The sequence below is a fragment of the Uranotaenia lowii genome, chromosome 2, assembly GCF_029784155.1.
Source record: "Uranotaenia lowii strain MFRU-FL chromosome 2, ASM2978415v1, whole genome shotgun sequence".
Lineage (NCBI taxonomy): Eukaryota > Metazoa > Arthropoda > Insecta > Diptera > Culicidae > Uranotaenia > Uranotaenia lowii.
The window spans coordinates 370,721,925-370,743,309 of record NC_073692.1 but is presented as its reverse complement, the minus strand read 5'-3'; the positions used below and the strand labels follow the sequence as shown (position 1 = coordinate 370,743,309).

Below are 21,385 nucleotides of genomic sequence, written 5' to 3'. Positions count from 1 at the left end.
TGTTCTGAAGGTTCACTTAGTGAATTTTCGTTTGATCGGAAGGACCAACAAAAAAAGAGTTCTGAAGGCTCACATAATGAATTTTTGTTGAATCGGGAGAACCAAAAAGAATAGTGTTCTGAAGGTTCACTCAGTGAATTTTCGTTGGATCGGGAGGACCAACAAGAAAAGTGTTCTGAAGGTTCATTCAATGAATTTCCGTTGGATCGGAAGGACCAACAAAAAAAGTGTTCTGAAGGCTCACTCAATGAATTTCGTTGAATCAGAAGGACCAACAAGAAAAGTGTTCTGAAGGTTCACTCAATGAATTTTCGTTTGGTCGGGAGGACCAACTAGAACATTGTTGTGGAGGTTCACTCAATGAATTTTCGATGGATCGGGTGGACCAACAAAAAAAGTGTTCTGAAGGTTCACTTAATGAATTTTCGTTTGATCGGGAGGACCAACAAAAAGAGTGTTGTGAAGGTTCCTTTTATGAATTTTGTTGGATCGAGAGGACCAACAAGAAGAGTGTTCAGAAGGTTCACTTTATGCAGTTTTGTTGGCGTGGTGAAGCTTTTGATGATTGCTATGTACCGTGTTTTGATAACAACTCGTATTTTTTGAAGCGGGATATCGTACGGAAAATGCATTTCAAGTATGAGAATCGTTGGTTCGAAATCAACAGCTTTAATAGTTCACTACAAAAGGGTGATTTGGAAAAACTAGAGAATTGGATCTTAAATAAATAAAATTAAGTAAATCATTTCCGTGGTTACAGATAATATTTGTTTTTTTTTCTTTCTAATAAACAGATTCATTCGTGTGTTGTGATTCATCTCATCGATTGCTTCGATGACACGAATCTCAACACTCTTTCTCAACATGAGGCTCCTTCTCCTGAAGATGAGGCTGTTCCTCCTCAATGTCGCACCGGATCTCAATCCTCGCCTTTATTGCACGACGCATTTTCTCCTGTTGCAGCTCGACGACCTTCCTTTGCTCCGGTTCAATGACCTTCCGGTCCGACGATCTCTCAATTATTCTGGCCCGACGACCTTCCATAACTTCAATCTCGACGCTCTTCCTGTGGCTCGAAGCTTTCCTTCCGCCTCGATGCCCGACGATTTCCACTTGGCCTTCCAGTCTTACAACCTTCCACGGTTTCCGGCTCGCCGATCTTCCTTCGACGTTGGCTCTTCTATTTGCCACTGACCATTCCGCTACTCCTCCTTTCCACTAGTGCTGGGCCCATAACCTGCTGTGCAGGACTTTGGGCAAAACTACTTTACTTTTTCCATGGTTACATAAAATACATGTTTATTTCTAATAATCACCACCATGCATGTGTTGTTATTCATCTCATCGATTGCTTCGATGAGACGAATCTCAACTCACTTTAATGAACCTTACAATTTTTTAAAAATCGTCTCGAAAAATTACAACAATGTTTATGTTGATTGTTTCCTCAGATAAGATTCAGTTTTATTTGAATACATTCCTTAGTTCTTATTTAACATGATAATAGGTTTCCTTATCTTAAAAAAAATCAAGAACATTTTTCTTATTATCATTTCATAGGTGTAGGTGTAAGAAATAGTTAGCCGAAATTCAGCAGAAGAACTTCAATGTGGATTAAGCTTTCACCCGTATCATCATTCGTGAGCTTTTGAGCGAATACAAGGACTTATGGAAATCTCGCCAGTACATTCCATTTCTTTCGGGATTAGCACCTTTGCCCAGATATCTTCCATTGAGGTTGCTGAAAAATAAAAGATTTTCAATAGTTAATTCTTATAAACAATTTAAAAGTTCACTTTAAAAGGTATGGATCGAGGCCCTCGCTTAGAATGTTTTTCGCAACAAAGGCCAGACTGATTCGAACAAGTCATCTTTTGAGGTTTCTTAAAAACTGGATGTATAATTTGCAAACACATTTGCAGAATGACTTCAATTTAGAAGCGCAATCAGAAATCGATGCAATCCCTTTTAACTTTGAATAAGTTTTATTCTCAATGGTTGAATAAATCATATTAGTAGATATGAGCAGAGCATACATCGATTTTTTATCTGTGAGCATGAGCAGCTGGATATTTCACATGCTGTAGCTCAGTTCTCGCGTGACCTTTCATTACGTCGTATGAAACAAAATGTAAACAAAGAGTTTTATTACGAAAAAAATACAAAACCATTAAGAAAATTTGTAGCCTGGACATCAAATTCTATATTTAAATAAATTTTTTAAAGTTGTTTTGATAACTTTGGCAGCAGTTTTCTGTGAATTATTAAGATTTTTCATACGGCGTTATGGAAGAGCACGCGAGATTTGTCGACAAAAAAACGCACCTATTACCACAGTTGTTGTACCACCAAGCGCCAGATGCAAGGTTTGCACAATTACCGTGGTACCATTGATCGTTGTCCACATCGAAGGTAGTGAACTTTTGATCGCGATGATCATTGAGCGAGTTCCCTGCTGTGCCATTGTACTGGCCGAGGCTCTTCAGCTTGTACATTTCTGCCTTATCGGTCACGCGGAAGTCATCGTATTGGGCCACTTTGGAATTACCCTCAAAGTCTTCCAAAATCACGTGCAACTCATGCCGCTTGGAATAAGTGAGCTGATGAATCTTCTCCAAACCCAACCAGAATTCGCCTTCCAGATCTCCGAATCCTTCCTCGTAGGCCCCCCAGCCTCGGTAGAAATCTACGGAACCATTAAAACGATACTGGATCACCGTCCAACCTCCATCTGAGTAGTCGTTATCGCATAAGGCTTCGAACGGTTTCCCGAATCCATTTTGTGGCTGAAGGTGATATATTCCAGATGTCAGGTTCCGAACATCGAAGCAAGTGCGTACATTTTTCAGAGCCAGGGCTTCTTCTTTTTTCTCATTAAGGTATCGTAGCACTTGTTTGATGTCTCTACCGTTAAAAAAATGAGATAGTTATAAGTCATCAGAGACATCGTTTAACTTACAAAGAAATCACTCCAATACATACCTTCCCTGATCTTTTAATTCATCCATGTCTGTTTTATACGCCTGAAATAGTTTCGCCCAACTTGGAGAAACATTCTGCGAGCTGGAATGTTTGAAAATCAATCAGAATTAAAAGAAAATAACTAGAAAACAACACAGAACCTACTTGAAGTTGATGGTATCCAACGACTGGGTCCCTGAAAGCTCCTTTACAATAGAACATCTGTGCCCAGAGCCACACAGAATAAGCGCTACGAGGTATGTTTTGAGTCGTTTGATCAACATTTCGAACTGATGACTGCCAAATTTTCGGGCATCTTGGATGTTTTTATATCTTGAGCTCGTGTTGTAAATTGGAAAAAAAAATCTAATCGACACGTCAACCCAAATGGATTGAGGTTTCAATTTTATAAAGCTTTTGTTTTTTTTTTGGTCATGACATAATAAGAGAATCCGCGATTTCTCGCAACCGCAAACGTTTTAGATCGCCAAGCTGCTTGATATCTGGATCGCAACAATTTTTCCCATTTGTGTACCGATTCACTTCCATATCCCTCTTCTCCCCATTTTACGATACGCTAAACCCTTTGTATCATGTAGAATTCCCAGATTTATATTCTTTTCAATTCAAATATGAAACCGATGAGTGGGTGGCGTGAGCTCTCAGCCAGCACCGAAATAATTGGTTTTGCTGTTTCGGCGGACCTCAAAATTTGATTACACCGCCTTGCTGCGTTCGGCAATAATCTCCCAAAATAGCAACGCATGCGGTCGAATGAAGTCGAGAATTTCCTTATGAGGTTATCGTGATACTTTAGGGAGGATTTCGAGGGAAGCAAACTAAAAAAAAGAAATTCATAGAATTGAAACCGCGATCTATGTGGGTGAATACGTTAATAAGCATTTTTTGCCACAATTGCAACACGAGTTTTAGGATATAAAAACTATGGCGATCCCCAAAATTGTTGCAGTCAACAATTCAAAATGTTGATCAAACGACTGAAAATCTTCTTCCTAGTGCTTGTTTTTTGTGGCTCTATGTCCAAGCCATCGTGCGTTTTCGGATGCGAGCTATCTGAGACCCCACCGTTGGATACCATCAACTTCTAGTAAGATCGTTGTTATTTTCGCCTCGTGTTATTTTTATTTAAATTATTTTCAAATGTTTTAGCCTTCAGAATATATCCGAGACCATGGCAGAACACCATCAAACGTATGAAACAGAGATGAAGGAAATTCGGCGGAAGGTGGTAACAATCGAAGACATTGTGGATAGAAAAATTCAAACCCTGGAGAGGTATGTACAATTTACTCGGAAGTAAACGCGTTGTTGAAATTCACAATGCAATTGAACTCAACCTTTAATTAGCGAATTCAAGTTAACGATTTCGAAAATTAACCTTATTTTATCGCTCGAGTTAAACAATCCGTTCTTCGAAAGACCGATCAGCACACGAACGATCGAGCACATCAGTACGATTTTCTTCCTACCCCACCGGTCGGCAACCTTTAGAGTTGAAAGGGCGAAAATTGGCATTTTCAAAATTTCAAACACACTTTAAACCTCTACTTTTGAAAATTCGTCAAAAATGCTGTTCTTCGTATTTTGAGAATCTAAAGATGCGATAATGTATCAAACTACGTCAACTTTTCCATCCGCTTTTCAAAATTTTTCAACTGTAATTGTTAAAATTTTGACGGTCCAGTTTTAGGGTATAATAACCATTTATTTGCATTGTCGTTCCGGGTGACGAAATTTCAATCTTTTGTAAACCAATTGTAAGACCTTAAAAGCAAAACCGAAGCAACCAAAAGTCACATATAATTGAAGGCTTTGTAAGTTACGTTATGGTTGACAAAGAGAAACAATTTCCCGAGTTCACTTAAGGGGAACTACATTAATGAACTTGAAAGTTGCAAAAGTGATTTATATGTACGATGTAAGGGACTTAAGTCACAAAAAGAATCACAAAAAGGGTTACAAAAAGTGCATTCTTCTTGACTGGCTGGCTGTCTGGTTGGACGGGTGCGCCTGAAGGTATGCTACAAAATCTTGTCACCACTTCGAGTTTTATTTTCAGCTAGAACAACATCTTTTTTTTTATTAGTTGTTAACCCAGGTGGTAAATCCAATTTACGGATTGCATTCCAAGGCACGGCGAGCCACCGCGTCCCCCCAGTTTGCTACTCTGGGTCCATGGGTGCAATTGGACGACTCATGATACAATGCTAAGGAACACTGTACCCCCTACGCCATAAAGTCCACCTGGGGCCACTGACCTTTGTTCCCACCTCGAACTGTTTGACACACTTTGCTTCAACAGTGGGAGGTCATTTCGCGCTAGTGCGCTCCAAGGCAATACTCGTTTCCGAATCCTCGATCAGCATACCTCACTCTAACAAAACTCGATGCGCAATCCCTCCTCTGACGAGTTAGGACCCGACATCTCATCGTGTGAATGAGGTCCCCACACAGCGCAACTACTAACTTTGTGAATCCAGTCCAAGATCCAGAAACACAAAGCGAGTTGTCGACGACACTTTCTCTGTTCAAACACACGGGTAGGAGGGTTAAGTCCCCTAAGCCACATGTAGGACTCAGACTCCTCCGAACTCACAAATAGTGTTGACTTAAGTCACCACTCAGCGCAACTACCCGATCTTCAAGTCGGGCGCTTGACCACCCGAAGCGCAGATCGAGCTATAGAACGCCCTCATCAGGTCACACTCGCGGTTCAGGCGCAACAATTCCCGAAACGCGTGTCGAACCCTGACACCTCCGGCAGAATGTGCCTCTCAGACACTGACGTGTAAACACGTCCCAAAGTGATCGGCCCACCATTGGCCACCACTTTGCGCATCTACTCATTTTGCGAATCGGGTCTATACCCACCGAAGCGCAAAACGAGTTGGCGATCGCTCTCCCTCCGGTCACGTCCGCATATCAGGGCCATGACCCCCCGAAAGCGTGTTGGACCATCACGCACACACCCAAGTGGCCGGTTTTTAAGATTAAACAAAGATATTCGTGTTAGCTGAATGCTTTGAAACTAGGTTATTGTAGAGAATAGGAACAAAGAGAATGAGATAAATAAAAAAAAATAAGATAAAGTAAAATATGATTTCAAATAGAAACCAAATAAGAAAGTTAACTTAACTAGGATAATAGATAAACATATTCATTAAAGCGAATTTATAATACAAAAATTATTAATATTATGAAGGATTGAATTTAAATTAAGAAATTAAATGAACACAACTAGATTATCCGTTGTCTGTGAGCTGACAAGAGAAATGAAACACTCCGACAAATTGGTATCGAAATTACTCACACTTTGCGAATGCACATTTCAAGTGGATCTGTATTGGTGCATTCGTAATCGGTTTCTCCGAGTGGAAAAAACGGAAGAAAGGTAAGAGCATCAGTTAAGAGAATATTGTTGTGACGATCGGATGTGCGGTAAGTTTCTGCAAGAAGCTTTGAGGATTTCCATAAGTAAATCCGAAAAAGTTTCCTCCGGACACGACAATGGCGCGGTCAACGTTCCCTAGGATGGTATAGCTTGATTTTCCGGAGGCCATGTGATTTGTTTAAAAAAAAGTGAAAGTGGATCGACTGCTGATTGATGACGCCGACTTTGACTTAAGTTTAGTGTTGAAAAGAAGGGTCACCGGCAGCCATTTTGTCAATACTCGCGAAAACAAGTAAAAAGCGTGGAAGAGCTAGTGCGATTGTTGAAAAACTTGTTTGGTGTGATTTTTTTTTTTAACTTCAAGTGCATCTAGCGGGCACTAAGGGATTAACAGACCTCAAAGGTTTTTTCAGGCTCTGAGTGGCCTATTCCCGGCTCTGAGCGGCCGAAGAAAGAGTCTTGCTTTGAGTGGCAGACTAGCAGACCTCGAGTGGTCTTTTCAGGCTCTGAGTGGCCTTTTCCCGGCTCTGAGTGGCCGTTGGAGAAAAAGTCTTGCTTCGAGTGGCAGACTAGCAGACCTTGAGTGGTCTTTTCAGGCTCTGAGTGGCCTTTTCCCGGCTCTGAGTGGCCGTTGGAGAAAAAGTCTTGCTTCGAGTGGCAGACTAGCAGACCTCGAGTGGTCTTTTCTGGCTCTGAGTGGCCTTTTACCGGCTCTGAGTGGCCGTTGGAGAAAAAGTCTTGCTTCGAGTGGCAAACTAACAGACCTCGAGTGGTCTTTTCAGGCTCTGCTTCGAGTGGCAGGCTAACAAACATCTAAATTTTTAGTATCATATCTTAGTCTTGAATTTCATCGGAATCCGAAGAGACTTGATTTAGAAATCTGAGTTGAAAATTGATATTGTTATTCATAATAAGGCTTTAAGGAGCAATAAACTTGAAAGACTGAAAAATAATTTTAAAGTATTTGAAAAAATTAAGTATAAATGATGTGTTCCAATTTTGATCACGGAATTCATATGAGATACATTCTGAATCAAAGTGAGGTTGATATTTTTAGAAGAGCATGAAGCTCAAAAAAAAAAAAAAAAAGCTCAAACTAAAAATGGAAACATTAAAATAAAAAGATAAGAGGCTGGAGAGTAAATTGAAACAAATAATGATAAGATAAGAAAAATAGAAGATGTGATGTTAAAAAAAATGATGACTACGAAAGTCAGAAAAAGTAACAGCAGAAACAATAAGATAATAAGATGAGATATTGAATTGGTTGAAATGGTATTATTTGTTGACTTTGCTAAGGGTATGATCAAATAATCTGAATAAAAAAAAATGATAAGAGGAAAACATGAGAAAATGAGAAATAAGAAGACAAAAAATGAGAGATGAGAAGAAGAAACAAATATTGAGAAAAATATTTGAGAAGATGATAGTCAGAAAGTATTAAACTGAGAAAACGAGAATTATGAGAAATAGCGAAAATCATCAGTTGAGAAGAAAAAAAGGAATGTAAAAATTACAAGATGAGAAGATGATAGATGAGTACCGGAAACATTAGATATTTTAGGTTAAGAAGCTAGAAAGATAAGACGAGAAGAAAGAAATAAGATGAGAAATCGATGCGGTTAAAATTGTATTATTCGGTGGCTTTGTTAATTGCATGAACAAATAATATTAAAAAAATGATCAGAGTAAATATGAGAAGCAAAAAGATTGAAAATTATGAAGGATCCCGTAACATGAGATGTTTTCAACATGTAAAATCAGTTTTGATGTGATTGTCAAAAACATTTTTTAAACAATAAACAAAGTCCTGTTGGGCTGACATATACGTAACAATTTCATAGTTAAAAGGTGATAAAAAGTAAGAAAAGAAAGTCAAAAGTGAAGTGTCAGTTGAAACGAAAAGAGGTTAACCATAAAAACAAATATATTTATTTAAAATTTAAAATAAATATTAGGCGAGGAGAGGGATGTAGAGAATAGGAACAAAGATAATGAGATAAATAAAAAGTAAAATAAAGTAAAATATGATTTCAAATTGAAACCAAATTAGAAAGTAGGTGTTCCAATTTTGATCATGGAATTCATATGAGATACATTCTGAATCAAAGTGAGGTTGAAATTTTTAAAATAGCAAGAAGCTCCAAAAAAAAGTAAAGCTCAAACTGAAAATGGAAACATTAAAATAAAAAGATAAGAAGAGTAAATTGAAACAAATAATGATTATATAAGAAGAATAGAAGATGTGATGTTAAAAAAAATAATGACTACGAAAATAAAAAAAAGTAACAGCAGAAACAATAAGATGAGATATTGAAGTGGTTGAAATGGTATTATTCGTTGACTTTGCTAAGGGCATGATCAAATAATATGAATAAAAAAACATGATAAGAGGTAAATATGAGAAAAGGAAAAATTGAAAAAAGAAAAATAAAAAGATAAAAAATGAGAGATGAGAAGAAGAAATAAATATTGAGACAAATATTCGAGAAGATGATAGTCAGAAAGTATTAAACTGAGAAAACGAGAAATGAGATAAGAAAAATGAAACGATAAGAAAATAAAACCAAAAATATGATGGCAAAAAAAGAGTTTAAACCGAAAAAAAGCAAATCAAACGATTTGAAAAACTAGAGAGATGAGAAGAAGAAAGAAGGAATCGAAAAATATCCCTTGGTGCAGAAAAATGATAAGTAAATTAACATCTAATGAAAAATGAATTCAGGGCAGTTCCGAAGAAAGATCTTTCGCCACGATATTAAAGCTGGGTGATGAGAAGACGAAAAAAAAATGAAAGGAATTTAAAATGAGACAATGGAAAGATTCAAATGAGAAGACGAGAGGTTGGTTGTTACAGCAGAAAAAAAGACGAGCCAATAGAATTATGAGAAATAGCGAAAATTATCAGTTGAGGAGAAAAAAAAAGAAATGTAAAAATTACAAGATGAGAAGATGATAGATGAGTACCGGAAACGTGAGATATTTTAGGTTAAGAAGCTAGAAAGATAAGACGAGAAGAAAGTAATAAGATGAGAAATCGATGCGGTTAAAATTGTATTATTAGGTGACTTTGTTAATTGCATGAACAAATAATATTAAAAAAAAATGATCAGAGTAAATATGAGAAGCAACAAGATTGAAAATTATGAAGGATCCCGTAACATGAGATGTTTTCAACATGTAAAATCAGTTTTGATAAGCAAAGTCCTGTTGGGCTGACATATAAGTAACAATTTCATAGTTAAAAGGTGATAAAAAGTAAGAAAAGAAAGCCAAAAGTGAAAGGTCAGTTCATAAGAAAAGAGGTTAACCATAAAAACAAATAAATTTATTTAAAATTTAAAATAAAGAGTAGGCAAGGAGAGGGATGTAGAGAATAGGAACAAAGAGAATGAGATAAATAAAAAAAAATAAGATAAAGTAAAATATGATTTCAAATAGAAACCAAATAAGAAAGTTAACTTAACTAGGATAATAGATAAACATATTCATTAAAGCGAATTTATAATACAAAAATTATTAATATTATGAAGGATTGAATTTAAATTAAGAAATTAAATGAACACAACTAGATTATCCGTTGTCTGTGAGCTGACAAGAGAAATGAAACACTCCGACAAATTGGTATCGAAATTACTCACACTTTGCGAATGCACATTTCAAGTGGATCTGTATTGGTGCATTCGTAATCGGTTTCTCCGAGTGGAAAAAACGGAAGAAAGGTAAGAGCATCAGTTAAGAGAATATTGTTGTGACGATCGGATGTGCGGTAAGTTTCTGCAAGAAGCTTTGAGGATTTCCATAAGTAAATCCGAAAAAGTTTCCTCCGGACACGACAGTTATGAACGCTTTTTTAATGGACAAAACAGCAATTTTCACCTACTTCATTCACAAGATTACTAGCCTTGTTACTGGCGGTTGTTGTACTCCTGCAGTGATTTTTTCCTATCTTAACCCTTCGTTTCATAAAGTAACAAATTTGCAACAATTAATGTATAAAAAAAGTGGAAAATCGTATTTTATTTTAATTTTTTTTCATGATATCACATCATATGAAACGGTTTGAAATGATTTTTAACGATAAAAAATGAAGGGTTAACTATCGTTTGGCGGTGAGTTATATTTGTGTGGCTATATGAAGTGTCTATCAAAACACTGCTACAAGGCTTGAATGAGAAAAGAGAGGATGCCTCACAAACTTTGATTTTGCTGTAAGATCGTTGTTTTTTTTCTCTTTGTCTTCTTTCTGTTTTGATTGTTTTTAAATGTTTCAGCTTCCAGAATTTATCCCGGAGCTTGGCAGAACACCATCAGACGTATGAAACAGAGATGAAGGAAATTCGGCTGAAGGTGGAATCCAGCGAAGACGTTGTGGATGGAAAAATTCAAACCTTGGAAAAGTATGTAACACAGTGAATTCAATGAAAGTGACAAATTGCTTTTAATAAGTAACTTATTTTCTTCTTCCACCGATAGAGCTATCAAAACGATGCTGCATGACATGAATAAAAAAAGAGAAGAAGCCTCCCAAACCATGAATTCGTAGTAAGATCCGTGTTGTTCTTTTTTATTTCTTTTATAATTTGATTGTTTTTAAACGTTTCAGCTTGAAGGATGTTTCCCAAAGCTTGACGGAACACCGTCAGACGTATCAGAAAGACATGGAAGCAATAAAAGCCCAAGGAAGGTATGTAATACAGTGATTCCATTCAGAAATAAAAACAGTCGCTGATAATAGTTATTTCAATTTTTTTCCTTCTATTGATAGAGATTTAAAAACAGTGCTGCAATACATTGATGAGAAAAGAGAAGAAGCCCCACAAACGTGCTTCGATGTTCGAAATTTGCCAACTGGACTGTATCAACTGAAGCCTCGAAACAGCCCAGAATCGTTCAAAGCCTTTTGCGATAACAACTACTCGGATGGAGGCTGGACGGTGATCCAAAACCGTTTCAACGGCTCCGTGAACTTCTACCTTGGCTGGAAGGACTACGAAGAAGGATTCGGAGATCTGGAAGGTGAATTCTGGCTGGGGTTGGAGAAGATCCACCAGATCACCTCTTCCAGGCGGCATGAGTTGGTCGTACTTTTGAAGGCCTTCGGAGAAAACAGTTTCGAGCTGGCCAAATTCGATGACTTCCGCCTGGCCGATAAGGCAGAACAGTACGCACTGAAGAGTCTCGGCCAGTACAATGGCACAGCAGGAAATTCGCTCAGTGCTCATCTTGGCCAAAAGTTCACTACTTTCGATATGGACAACGATCAAAGAAATGGCGAGAATTGTGCTGTCGAGAGAAAGGGCGCTTGGTGGTACGATGGCAAAATGTTCTGTGGTGATAGGTAAGTTTTGGTTTGATCAACCAAATATTTCATAAATCACATAATTTTAAGTTTATCAAATGATTAGCCTAGGATTACCATATCACGCGACACCAAAAATAGTACATTGAGATCATTTATCCAAAAAGTCAAAAGAAACGTTGAACAGTAAAGAGTTTCTGAGATCCTGTGTTGTCCCTGCTATCATGTTGACACAAGATCCATATTTTAATCGAGCTTTGCCTCCGGATGATATGTAAAAGGATGTACAATAGAACCAGACTTACTCGAAGTAGCCGGGGGAGGGACTACCTTGGATAAGTGAAACGTCGAGGATTTTTCGACACTGGGACCAATTATAGGTGTCAGTTAAAATGTTTTCACACTCTGGGACCAATTATGGGAGCCAGTTAGAACCATTCGATCGTCACTTAGAATGTTTTGATTTCTGGGAGTTTCGGATGATTTATCAAGGTCGACAAAACACTTTTTCTGTACTTTAAATAAAGGATTTAAACTATATTGAACCTTTCTCTTTTACATTTAGCACTTTGGATAGTTCTCACACGGGATTAAGACTATGATCCCAACGCGTTACACTTCTACTAACGTTTTATAATCAGCAACGAACGAACTTAATTAACGATCCCCGGGACTGAATAGAATGAACTGCACTGAACGATTATACGACGAACTGAACGGCGTATTTTCTCCTGACTGCCCTTTTATAGTTAGCATCGGAATTTTATGCGAATGATCAAGCATAACGATTCCCACGGGCTAAGAGATTTGAGACAGACGAAACAAAATGCGCGTTCGGTCGCTGTTTTGTTTATCGTCCGACCGGGTGGCGATTTTATGCTGTCGCGAGCAAAATAAATGCGCACAGCATAAGTCGCGTTCGTTTCCTAATCTTTATATTTCCTGAATAGGGTAGGCGTGCTAACTGTCGGATTAACCAAAATACATTGACAAACCCTATCCTTTTGCTCTAGTATTGCATATCATCCAGGCGCATAGCTCGGTTTTTACATGGATTTAATTTATCTATTCAATCGACGTTTGTCACAAGTTTAAACTTGTGACAAAAATGTGACGACTTGCCAAAAATGTGAATTTTATAGCTTTACGAAAATACGATGCGGTACCGTAGTTTCCAATAATCGGTCGAATTAACAATTGATTTTTAAAATTTGTATAATTTTGGCCAATTTTGACAATTTATAATAATTTCAATTTCGTCGTTTTGGCATTTTTTTCAATTCAGTTTTGGTAATTTCAATTTTGTATTTTTTGCCAATTTAGTTATTACGTAGGTATAATTTTGTCAATTTTATATTTTTATTAAAATTTTATCACTCTTGTAAATAACTCTTTTTTCATAAAACAGATTTTAGAAATTTTAAAACAAAATTTACAAAATTAGCAAAACTGACAAAAATTCGGAAAACGTAAAAAAACCAAATTAACATAAATGATTAAATCGACCAAATTGACTAAATTAACATCAATGATAAAACTGACGAAATTATAAAAAAGAGGACATCGAAAGAATTGACCAACATTAAAAAATTGATATCATTGACAAAATTGACCAGAATGAAAAAAAAAAGATAAAAATTTACAAAAGGCAAAATTTTGTTTATGATTAACAAATCGATAAAATGTGAAACAACAGGGGCAACATTGACCACGTTGATAAAATTAACCAATTTGAAAAACCCAACAAAATTAACAAATTCGATAAAACTGACAAAATAAACATAATTGACATTAATGACAGAAGTACATTTTGTCATTATTGTCATTTTTATCAAAAATGAAGAAAGGGAATGTTGTCGTCATTTTGTAATTTTAGTCATTTTTCCACTCTTGTCATATTTGTCGAATTTGTCATTTTTGCCATTTGGTCATTTTTGTCATTTTAGTAAATTTTTGTTATCAAAGTGTACGATGTGAGAATCAAGTAACTATGATTGACTTCGGTGTTGTATCCCTTGATGAATCTAATTCATTTTATAATGAAACGGGGCTTCAGCGCCAAGTTTTGAATCCGGTTCGGCTAAAAGCTGCACTGGAATTTTGACAACTTTGTTGGTTTTGGCAGTAAATGTCATGATTGTCATTTTGTCGAAGACTTCCCCCTCGTCAAGGTGGGTATATATTCAGGAGGTGTTCCCGAATAACGAATTCCCGATTCAGCCATTTTGGCTATGTAGGCTATGCAACTATACGGAACTCATGAAGTTTGTTTACCAACAAACCACCGAAAAGCTGAGCAAAAAATAAACAAACTCATTGAGAGCCCCGCTCACTTCTCGCCTACTTACTGTGAAAGTCGGAGAACCTAGTGTATCTAAGAACCTTGCCCCTCGTTTACTCACGGGATATTGTATTTATACCAATAAAGCGCGCCCATCGCCTAACGTGTCTATGACGTCATGAAAAATATAACGTCATAGTTTTGATCATCTTGATTAGCGAATGCTCGGTGTTTAGCTCCGAAGCATTTGCAATTCACTCTGCAGCATTAAACTGTTGCCCACCCTCCCGATCCGTAATCTTTTCCTACTCCGCCAGTGTCCTAAAAGCAGTAGCAGCTGGAAACATTAACCACCCCTGGATTGTCAAGCTCTCTGAAATCGCAGTCCAAAAAAACATACATTATGTTGGATTCCTGGGCACTCAAAAATACCAGGGAATGAACGAGCAGATCAACTTGCGATGGCTGGGGGTCTACTTGATCCTCCAAACCAAGGAATCCCTTCACTCGACGCCGTACAATGGGAAAAACGATACATCGCCCTATCATGGTCTCAGACGTGGAACAGCATAACTCAAAACAAGCTCCAAGAGATAAAAAATACTACAGAAACTTGGGTCGACCGCTTATCATTTAGAGAAAGACGAACGTTAACACGGCTTCACATAGGACACACTGCCCGAAGGAAGAGAAAAAAATTCTACTTTTTCTACAAAAAAGCAAACTGATTGAAGAAATATGAATCCGATCAAAATCAAACAAACATCAGCAAAAATGAGTAAAAACGAACAAAACATCATCACAACATTGTGTACACGAAAGTTGTAATTGACACAAGCCACGGAGGAATAGGGATGAATAACACGATAGTGTTAAAATCCTAGAAAAAAGAACAAACAAAACAATGCTTGACATGCAGTGCCATCTGGTTGTTTAAGACAGAATCAATCATAATTTCAAACGTGCTGGCCTCTTCTTTTGGCCAGATCATGAAAATTGTAACGTGCCCCCCCTACAATAGTTTTTTTTAACAAACTTGTTGAAATATCTTTTCTTCTGAGAGGAAGGGAGATGTGTGGCGCTCGAATGGATGTATGGGTATATCATACATTCTCTCTGAGATGGCTTGTGCATCTGCCCCCGGTAATGACGCAACCGTCAGCTGAGTGAGGCGCACCATCGCCTAGTGGCCGAGAATATCTTGGTGGGTGATCTCTATTGGATAACCAGCATGCACAGTAGTGTGTTCTCCCGATGCTCTGGAAAGATTGTTCAAAGTTATGAAACTTGGAAGCAGCTCAAAATTTGTTTGTTTACTCACGGGTTTAAAAATTAATGATCATTATTAAGTATAAACAACAAGAATGTTTACCATCGTAAAATTATCATACGCAATGATGTTTGAGTCAAATATGTTTTATTCTCAAAAGTATTTTCGACCATCACGTTTCTATTTTGGACCAAGTATTTTTTTTAATTTTTGCTTAAATTTCGGCAGTAAATAATTTAAGCGTATAAATAAATCACTGAACCATTTCCGTTTTTATTCTTCCTATCAAGGTTGGTTCACGTTATTTCGTTTGTTGACCAACTTCATTCAATTTTTCCTTAGCTTCTATTTTCACTTGTTTGTTGAACATTTCGTACAACAACCACCTGTTTTTTTCCTTCAACTAGGTACCATCTAAGGTGAACTTTTTGTGTGTTTATATGGATAAACTATCTAAAGAATTCTTCTATTTTTTTCAGCAACCTCAATGGCAGGTATGTGGTGGACGATTGTAATGGAATGTTCTGGATCGGTATGAGACTAATGTGCCCTTCGCTCGAAATCTCACGAATGATGATCCGAGTGAAAGTGTAATCCAAGTTGGAATCGAGTGCTTCCATCCTTTACTATATAAGATGACGATTAGAAGATAAACATGAACAGTTTTTCTATATCTATGTACAGAAATCTTCTAAAGTGCTAAATTAGATTCAAGAAGTCAATTTCAATCAAATAAAATTGGCAATAGGGATGAATGACAATTCACTGATAAATTTATAAATAAAATAAAAATCAAAAACCTAAAACAAAATAGCGTACCAATTGTTGTTATTTTTTGAGAATTTCTTTATTTTTGAGTAGCAGTATTGTAAACCATTTTAAAAATTTCAGTGTCTAAAAGCCAATTATCAAACCAAAAAAAAAACAAATTTTTTTTTGTTGTTTTGTTGGTCTCATCATCAGGGAAAACTACAAAGTTGTACATAAATATTTTGTTTAATTAATAATATGAAATATAAGAATCTCAGTTGAACAGTTTTTGAGTTATGCTCCTAATATTAAATTTTGATAAAATAAAAAAGTACTTTTATGAAGGATTAATCACCGTAATTTATATTTGTGAATGTAATTTATCGGCCTAGCGGTGAAAAGTGATGTTCTTTTTAGTAGGGACATCTAAAGATTATGAAGTTTTTATATAGGTAGATAGAAGGTTAGATGAAAATGAAAGATGTTGAAAATAAGCGGGTAGAATTTATTTAGAAGCATATCATCACATATCAAATTTTTGTTCCCGGATGTAACAGAAGCGCGATGATAACAAACTGAGAAGACTAAACATCGATAGATGCGTTTCTGAGTTAAAGGGAGTATATCTGAGTGATCACATATCATCTTTTTGTTCGTCCGCACTGCAAGTTTTCCCTTGTGGGGCGGACCACGCTTGGCCTACTAATGTGTGGTGGTAGATGCAACTCTATCTGTATCTACCGCTTCATAGTAGTAGGCCCGTGAGGAACAAAAATTTGATATGTGATGATATGCTTCTAAATAAATTCTACCCGCTCATTTTCAACATCTTTCATTTTCATCTAACCTTCTATCCACCTATATAAAAACTTCATAATCTTTAGATGTCCCTACTAAAAAGGACATCACTTTTCACCGCTAGGCCGATAAATTACATTCACATAAAAAAGTACTTGTACTCAGATTCAAATATCTCGAATTGCATAACATTAATTTGAAATTTTTTTTGGCATATTAAAAGTTAATAAATTTGCTATCGACCATCTGAACTTCATTACTGCGTGTGATTAACAGCATTGTTGATATTAGTGACTTTATGATAGAAAACAAATATAAAAAATGCATTTTTCAGAGAAAATTTTGTTTCAGCTTTTGTTTTAGACTCGAATATAACATTTAAAAAATTTGATTTTCCATTGAACTCAAATATTAACTTAAAACGGAGTTCCGAGTAGGCCTTGCTTGGGTGCGTACGCGTTTTTCTGTTTACTCGCTGCAATGTATTTATTGGAGTTTTTTTTCCTCTCTCTCTCAAAAAAAAAAAAACTTGTGATTTGAGAAATATTTTAGCGTTGCATTTACAAAAAATCTAAGAATTGTTTATCGTGCCAGCCAAGAAAAGCTGATATGTGTAGTGGAATGAAAAAAGAACTCGACTTATTTGTGGCTGAAAAAGTGATGAATGCAAGCAAAAATGGATGCCATAATGCGGAAGGTGGCATTCGGCAAGGACAACAAAAATTAAAAATCCCGGTGAGAGCTTTCCGATTTCCCTCTTTGCTTCAAACACTTTTTTCCTATCGATTTACTAGGTGCCTTTTTTTAAAATCATTTAGATTAAGTCCATGTTATGTCGGCCCTATCGCCCAGGTTCGGTATCGTAAAAGATAGTTTTTTTTTCATTCTTTCACATATACCAATACAATGTTTAACATGATACTGATGAAAAATCAGATTGTACAGAAAGAGAAAGATTGTATAATGATTAACAGACATTTGGTTGACAAGAAGGGGTTTTCACAGCCGAAAGTTTTCGAAATTTTTTTTCCATATTTGTTTCCAGTAGCTCATATCATCGTTACAAGCTCTGGTTGCTTAAATCGATTAAAATACAAGATGCTGAAAACCGAAATGCAAAGGGAGAAGAGTAGGCTGCGGCCGTAAACGACGGCTGTGATTTTTTCGCTGCGAATTTTAATCCCGGAAAAATATTCATTTTCAATCAATTAATTGTTATTTGTGCTGATAAATGGTTCAGAAGTTGGAAGCTTTGAGTTTGCATAGTATAGATTCTTATTTGGTAGATGTTCAACATGCCTAATTTAATGCCAAAATTGGTGGATGATGTTTGGTGGCCGCTGTAACAGCTGGAGCCGGTGCCAAAGCTGAAAGAAAATGAACTTCAACTAGAGTGTCCATTTCCCGGCCGTTATCCAGTTCCCGGGAATCGGGAAATCTGGTGGCCTGTTTCCCGGGAATTCCCAGGATCCCGGGAAATATTCAAAAACATGTAAAATATATGAACTTCGATTCAAATATATATAGTTTATCGAACTTTTCGTCCTACAAGCCCATAATTTGTTCAAAATATACTCTTAATAATGTTTTTTAACTTATTTTTAATCAAATAAATTAAACTATTTTCAACAATGATATATTAAAAACAGTCTAACGAACTATAAAATAAACTGAATAAGTCAAATGAAAAATTTATCCATGCAATTAGGGGTTGAATATGTTTTCATTTGTTTGATTATTCCAACCATTATTCGTTTTTCTTAACACTTTACATATTTGCTCTTCATATATACAAAAAACTATTTATTCTTCATTTTGAAGATTTGAAATTCATCTAGCTTTCAAAGCAAAAGGGAAACAAGTGCAAGAATGTTATTTTCGAGAATCTGTCTACCTGCTACGCAATTTTTGATATATTTTTTGAACTGTTGTGGGTTTTCGTTCAATGAATACGGTGTGGAAATACATATAATCTTATTAAACTTATCTATTTGAATAAAAAATATTGTACCAAATGGCTGCTAAATGTCTACTGCCACAGGAATCGGCATATTCTCAATGAGTTTTGTATGACTATTTTCAAAAAGAACAACTTTCAGGCTTTTCCAGGGAAAGAATTTCATACATGTCGGGAATTCCCGGGAATAAAACTACGATTCCCGGGAATCGGGATTTCTCGAATTTTTCTAATTCCCGGGAATTCCCGGGACGGACACTCTAACTTCAACACAAGATACTTCCTGCGAATCATTCTTCAGATCAAACTTTCGAAGAAGACTCGGATAACATCACAATTTCTATGAAGCTGAAGTCAGAATCTTTCACCAATTGGTTGAAGATACTATAAGGCTTCATCATCGCAAACATTCAGATGGTACTTAGAAGAGGAAGGTAGAATGCGCTGAATTCGGCAAGAATGTTTAATTTATAGAAATTTGCGGAACATATCGTTATTATTATATTAACAAGTCCTACTTGCCATGTAGGATCCTCCATATCTAAAACCCTCCCCATTCCTTTCTGAAACAGCTTCATGTATGAGTTCTCTGCACCTAAAGAGTTTATTTCGCTTTTTCTGAACTTTCCTACCAGGATTACATTGACTTGCCGCGGTGTGCATTATAGTACCTCACTGAAAATCAAAGCGGCACTTGAATCGATTGAAAATTGAAGAAGTGATAGATACTTTACCATAACAATAATTTTTGCATTTATGAATAATTTAACGTACCGTGGTGTACAGGTACAGGAAGAATTAAACATGGTAAATCTCACTCGCTCTAAGTTAAAACTAATTATTAGCTTACCAGATGGTCACATGCAAAATTTCAGAATAGTCTGACATGTTCATGGGGTGGGGTTGCTTGAGTCTAAAACGTGAATATTTAGTGTTTCAAGGTATTTTGCTCAAGAGGAACAAAAAATACTGGTTTTTCATTGATCACCCCTTTTGCAGACCCTTTACACAACATTTGATACCTGAAATCGATTGACCGTCCCTTAAACTTCCCGGGTGACAATTTTAATCTTAATCTAGTAAATAAAGTCTGTTTCACATAAAATCTGGTCGCATCTTTTCATTTACTGCAGCGCCCCTAGTTGTTATATCGCGAATATATTGACAGTGTTTTGATCCGGATGGTTTGTTTACTAGTGGTGAAAATTTCATCAACATTGAAGCAGTCAGTCAAAAGTTATCGACGATGGAACGCGAAAGGCGAGAGAAAATTCTGCACACTCACGTAGAGAATCTGTAAAAGTGGAACATATGACCGGAAGCTGCGAGCAAAGGTAATTCGATCAGTTCACAATAATCCTGGAACCTCCGTGCGTGATTTGGCAAAAAAGTTCAAGACGAACCACAGTACAGCTCGACGAATTTGTTTGCGAGAAGGCTTGCGGTAGTATCATGCAAGCAAACCCCCCAACAGGACGCTGAAACAAAACCTGGTTGCCAAAACCAGGGCAAGGAAGTTCTACGAGAAAATGTTGACCAAGTACAACGGATGCATTTTGATGGACGAAGAAACTTATGTCAAAATGGATTTTGGACAAATACCCGGTAACAAATTTTACCTTGCGAAGCGTAAAGGGAATGTTGCGGGTAGATTCAAGTTTTTTTCGCAGATAAATTTGCTCGGAAGTTGATGATTTGGTAAGGGATCTGTAGTTGTGGGAAGAAGATCACTGGGGACACAATGAATGGAAATGTTTACAAAGAAGAATGTCTCCACACTGACAAATTATTCCACACATTAGTGTGTCAAATTTCACACATTATCGACATAAGTAGACCAACACATTAAATGTGTGAAGGTACCCCTGCACACTGCACACCGCTTAAGGAAACGAAATGTGGGCGTTTCACACATAATGCAAAAAGCGTTTAAAACAGGAAAATGTGTGAAAATGGCAAAACTGTTCAATTTAGGTAAACGTGAGGTGATAGTTCAACTTATTTTCAATTATTTGAATATAAAAACACCATGATTTGCCATTTAATGGTTTTATTTATTAATCCTCGGACATGATTGGTATTCATTTATTCAATTTAAGTGCTATGGGGGGAGCAATTCAATTAGTTTTTTTTACCAGCCAGAACAGGCCGGCGATACCAGGCCGGGTCTGAAAGAGAAATTGATGCATAAGTCGATTAAATTTTAAAATTTAAATGCTTTAAGATTACTTGCCATTATTCTATCATGACTTGAGGCGACTTTAGGGATGATTCCTGCTTGGCTCGCGCATAACTGTTTGTGATTTCATACACTTTTCCCTTAATCCGCGATTTTGGATAATGTGTAAATTTCGAACTTGCATGGTGTGTGAAAACCACACTCGAGTTTGACAGCTCCATATATGTGCTGATAATGTGTGAAACAATTTTGCAAAATGTGTGAAATGCAGAAAAAGGGTTTTGCCATTCATTCGGTCCCACAAAGGTCCGATTAAGTTCTGGCCGGACCTGGCAAGCTGCCACTACAGCCGGGATGTCGTTAAGTGGTATAAGGAGAACACGATCGATTTTGTTGAAAAAAGTATCAATCCACCAAACTGTCCGAATTTTCGTCCCATCGAGAAATATTGGGCAATAGTTAAGGGCAAACTGAA

The 21,385-nt window shown here is 36.7% G+C and overlaps 2 protein-coding genes across 2 annotated transcripts; one reads left to right on the top strand and one right to left on the bottom strand.

Annotated features, from left to right (window-relative positions):
- Positions 1-1,493: 1,493 nt before the first annotated feature.
- LOC129749318 (ficolin-1-like) lies at positions 1,494-3,249 on the bottom strand. The gene is made up of 4 exons (XM_055744258.1): positions 3,127-3,249; positions 2,983-3,063; positions 2,326-2,904; positions 1,494-1,741 (listed from the first exon to the last, which is right to left on the bottom strand). The coding sequence occupies exons 1-4, from the start codon at positions 3,243-3,245 to the stop codon at positions 1,615-1,617; spliced, it is 906 nt and encodes a 301-aa protein (XP_055600233.1). The 5' UTR covers positions 3,246-3,249; the 3' UTR covers positions 1,494-1,614.
- A 693-nt stretch (positions 3,250-3,942) lies between these two features.
- On the top strand, positions 3,943-15,943 carry LOC129749787 (fibrinogen-like protein 1). The gene is made up of 7 exons (XM_055744868.1): positions 3,943-4,069; positions 4,132-4,257; positions 10,648-10,773; positions 10,850-10,918; positions 10,980-11,060; positions 11,142-11,714; positions 15,706-15,943. The coding sequence occupies exons 1-7, from the start codon at positions 3,945-3,947 to the stop codon at positions 15,818-15,820; spliced, it is 1,215 nt and encodes a 404-aa protein (XP_055600843.1). The 5' UTR covers positions 3,943-3,944; the 3' UTR covers positions 15,821-15,943.
- Positions 15,944-21,385: the final 5,442 nt, after the last annotated feature.

Bases quoted from the DNA above. Each gene is read 5' to 3' on its own strand.
- LOC129749318 (XM_055744258.1), bottom strand. From the start codon at position 3,245: ATGTTGATCAAACGACTCAAAACATACCTCGTAGCGCTTATTCTGTGT. The intron at 2,905-2,982 runs GTATGTATTGGA...TTTTAACGGTAG, and splicing joins GAATTAAAAGATCAGGGAAG to AGACATCAAACAAGTGCTAC. The intron at 1,742-2,325 runs GTGCGTTTTTTT...TTTATTTTTCAG, and splicing joins TACAACAACTGTGGTAATAG to CAACCTCAATGGAAGATATC.
- LOC129749787 (XM_055744868.1), top strand. From the start codon at position 3,945: ATGTTGATCAAACGACTGAAAATCTTCTTCCTAGTGCTTGTTTTTTGT. The intron at 4,258-10,647 runs GTATGTACAATT...TAAATGTTTCAG, and splicing joins AAAATTCAAACCCTGGAGAG to CTTCCAGAATTTATCCCGGA. The intron at 10,774-10,849 runs GTATGTAACACA...TTCCACCGATAG, and splicing joins AAAATTCAAACCTTGGAAAA to AGCTATCAAAACGATGCTGC.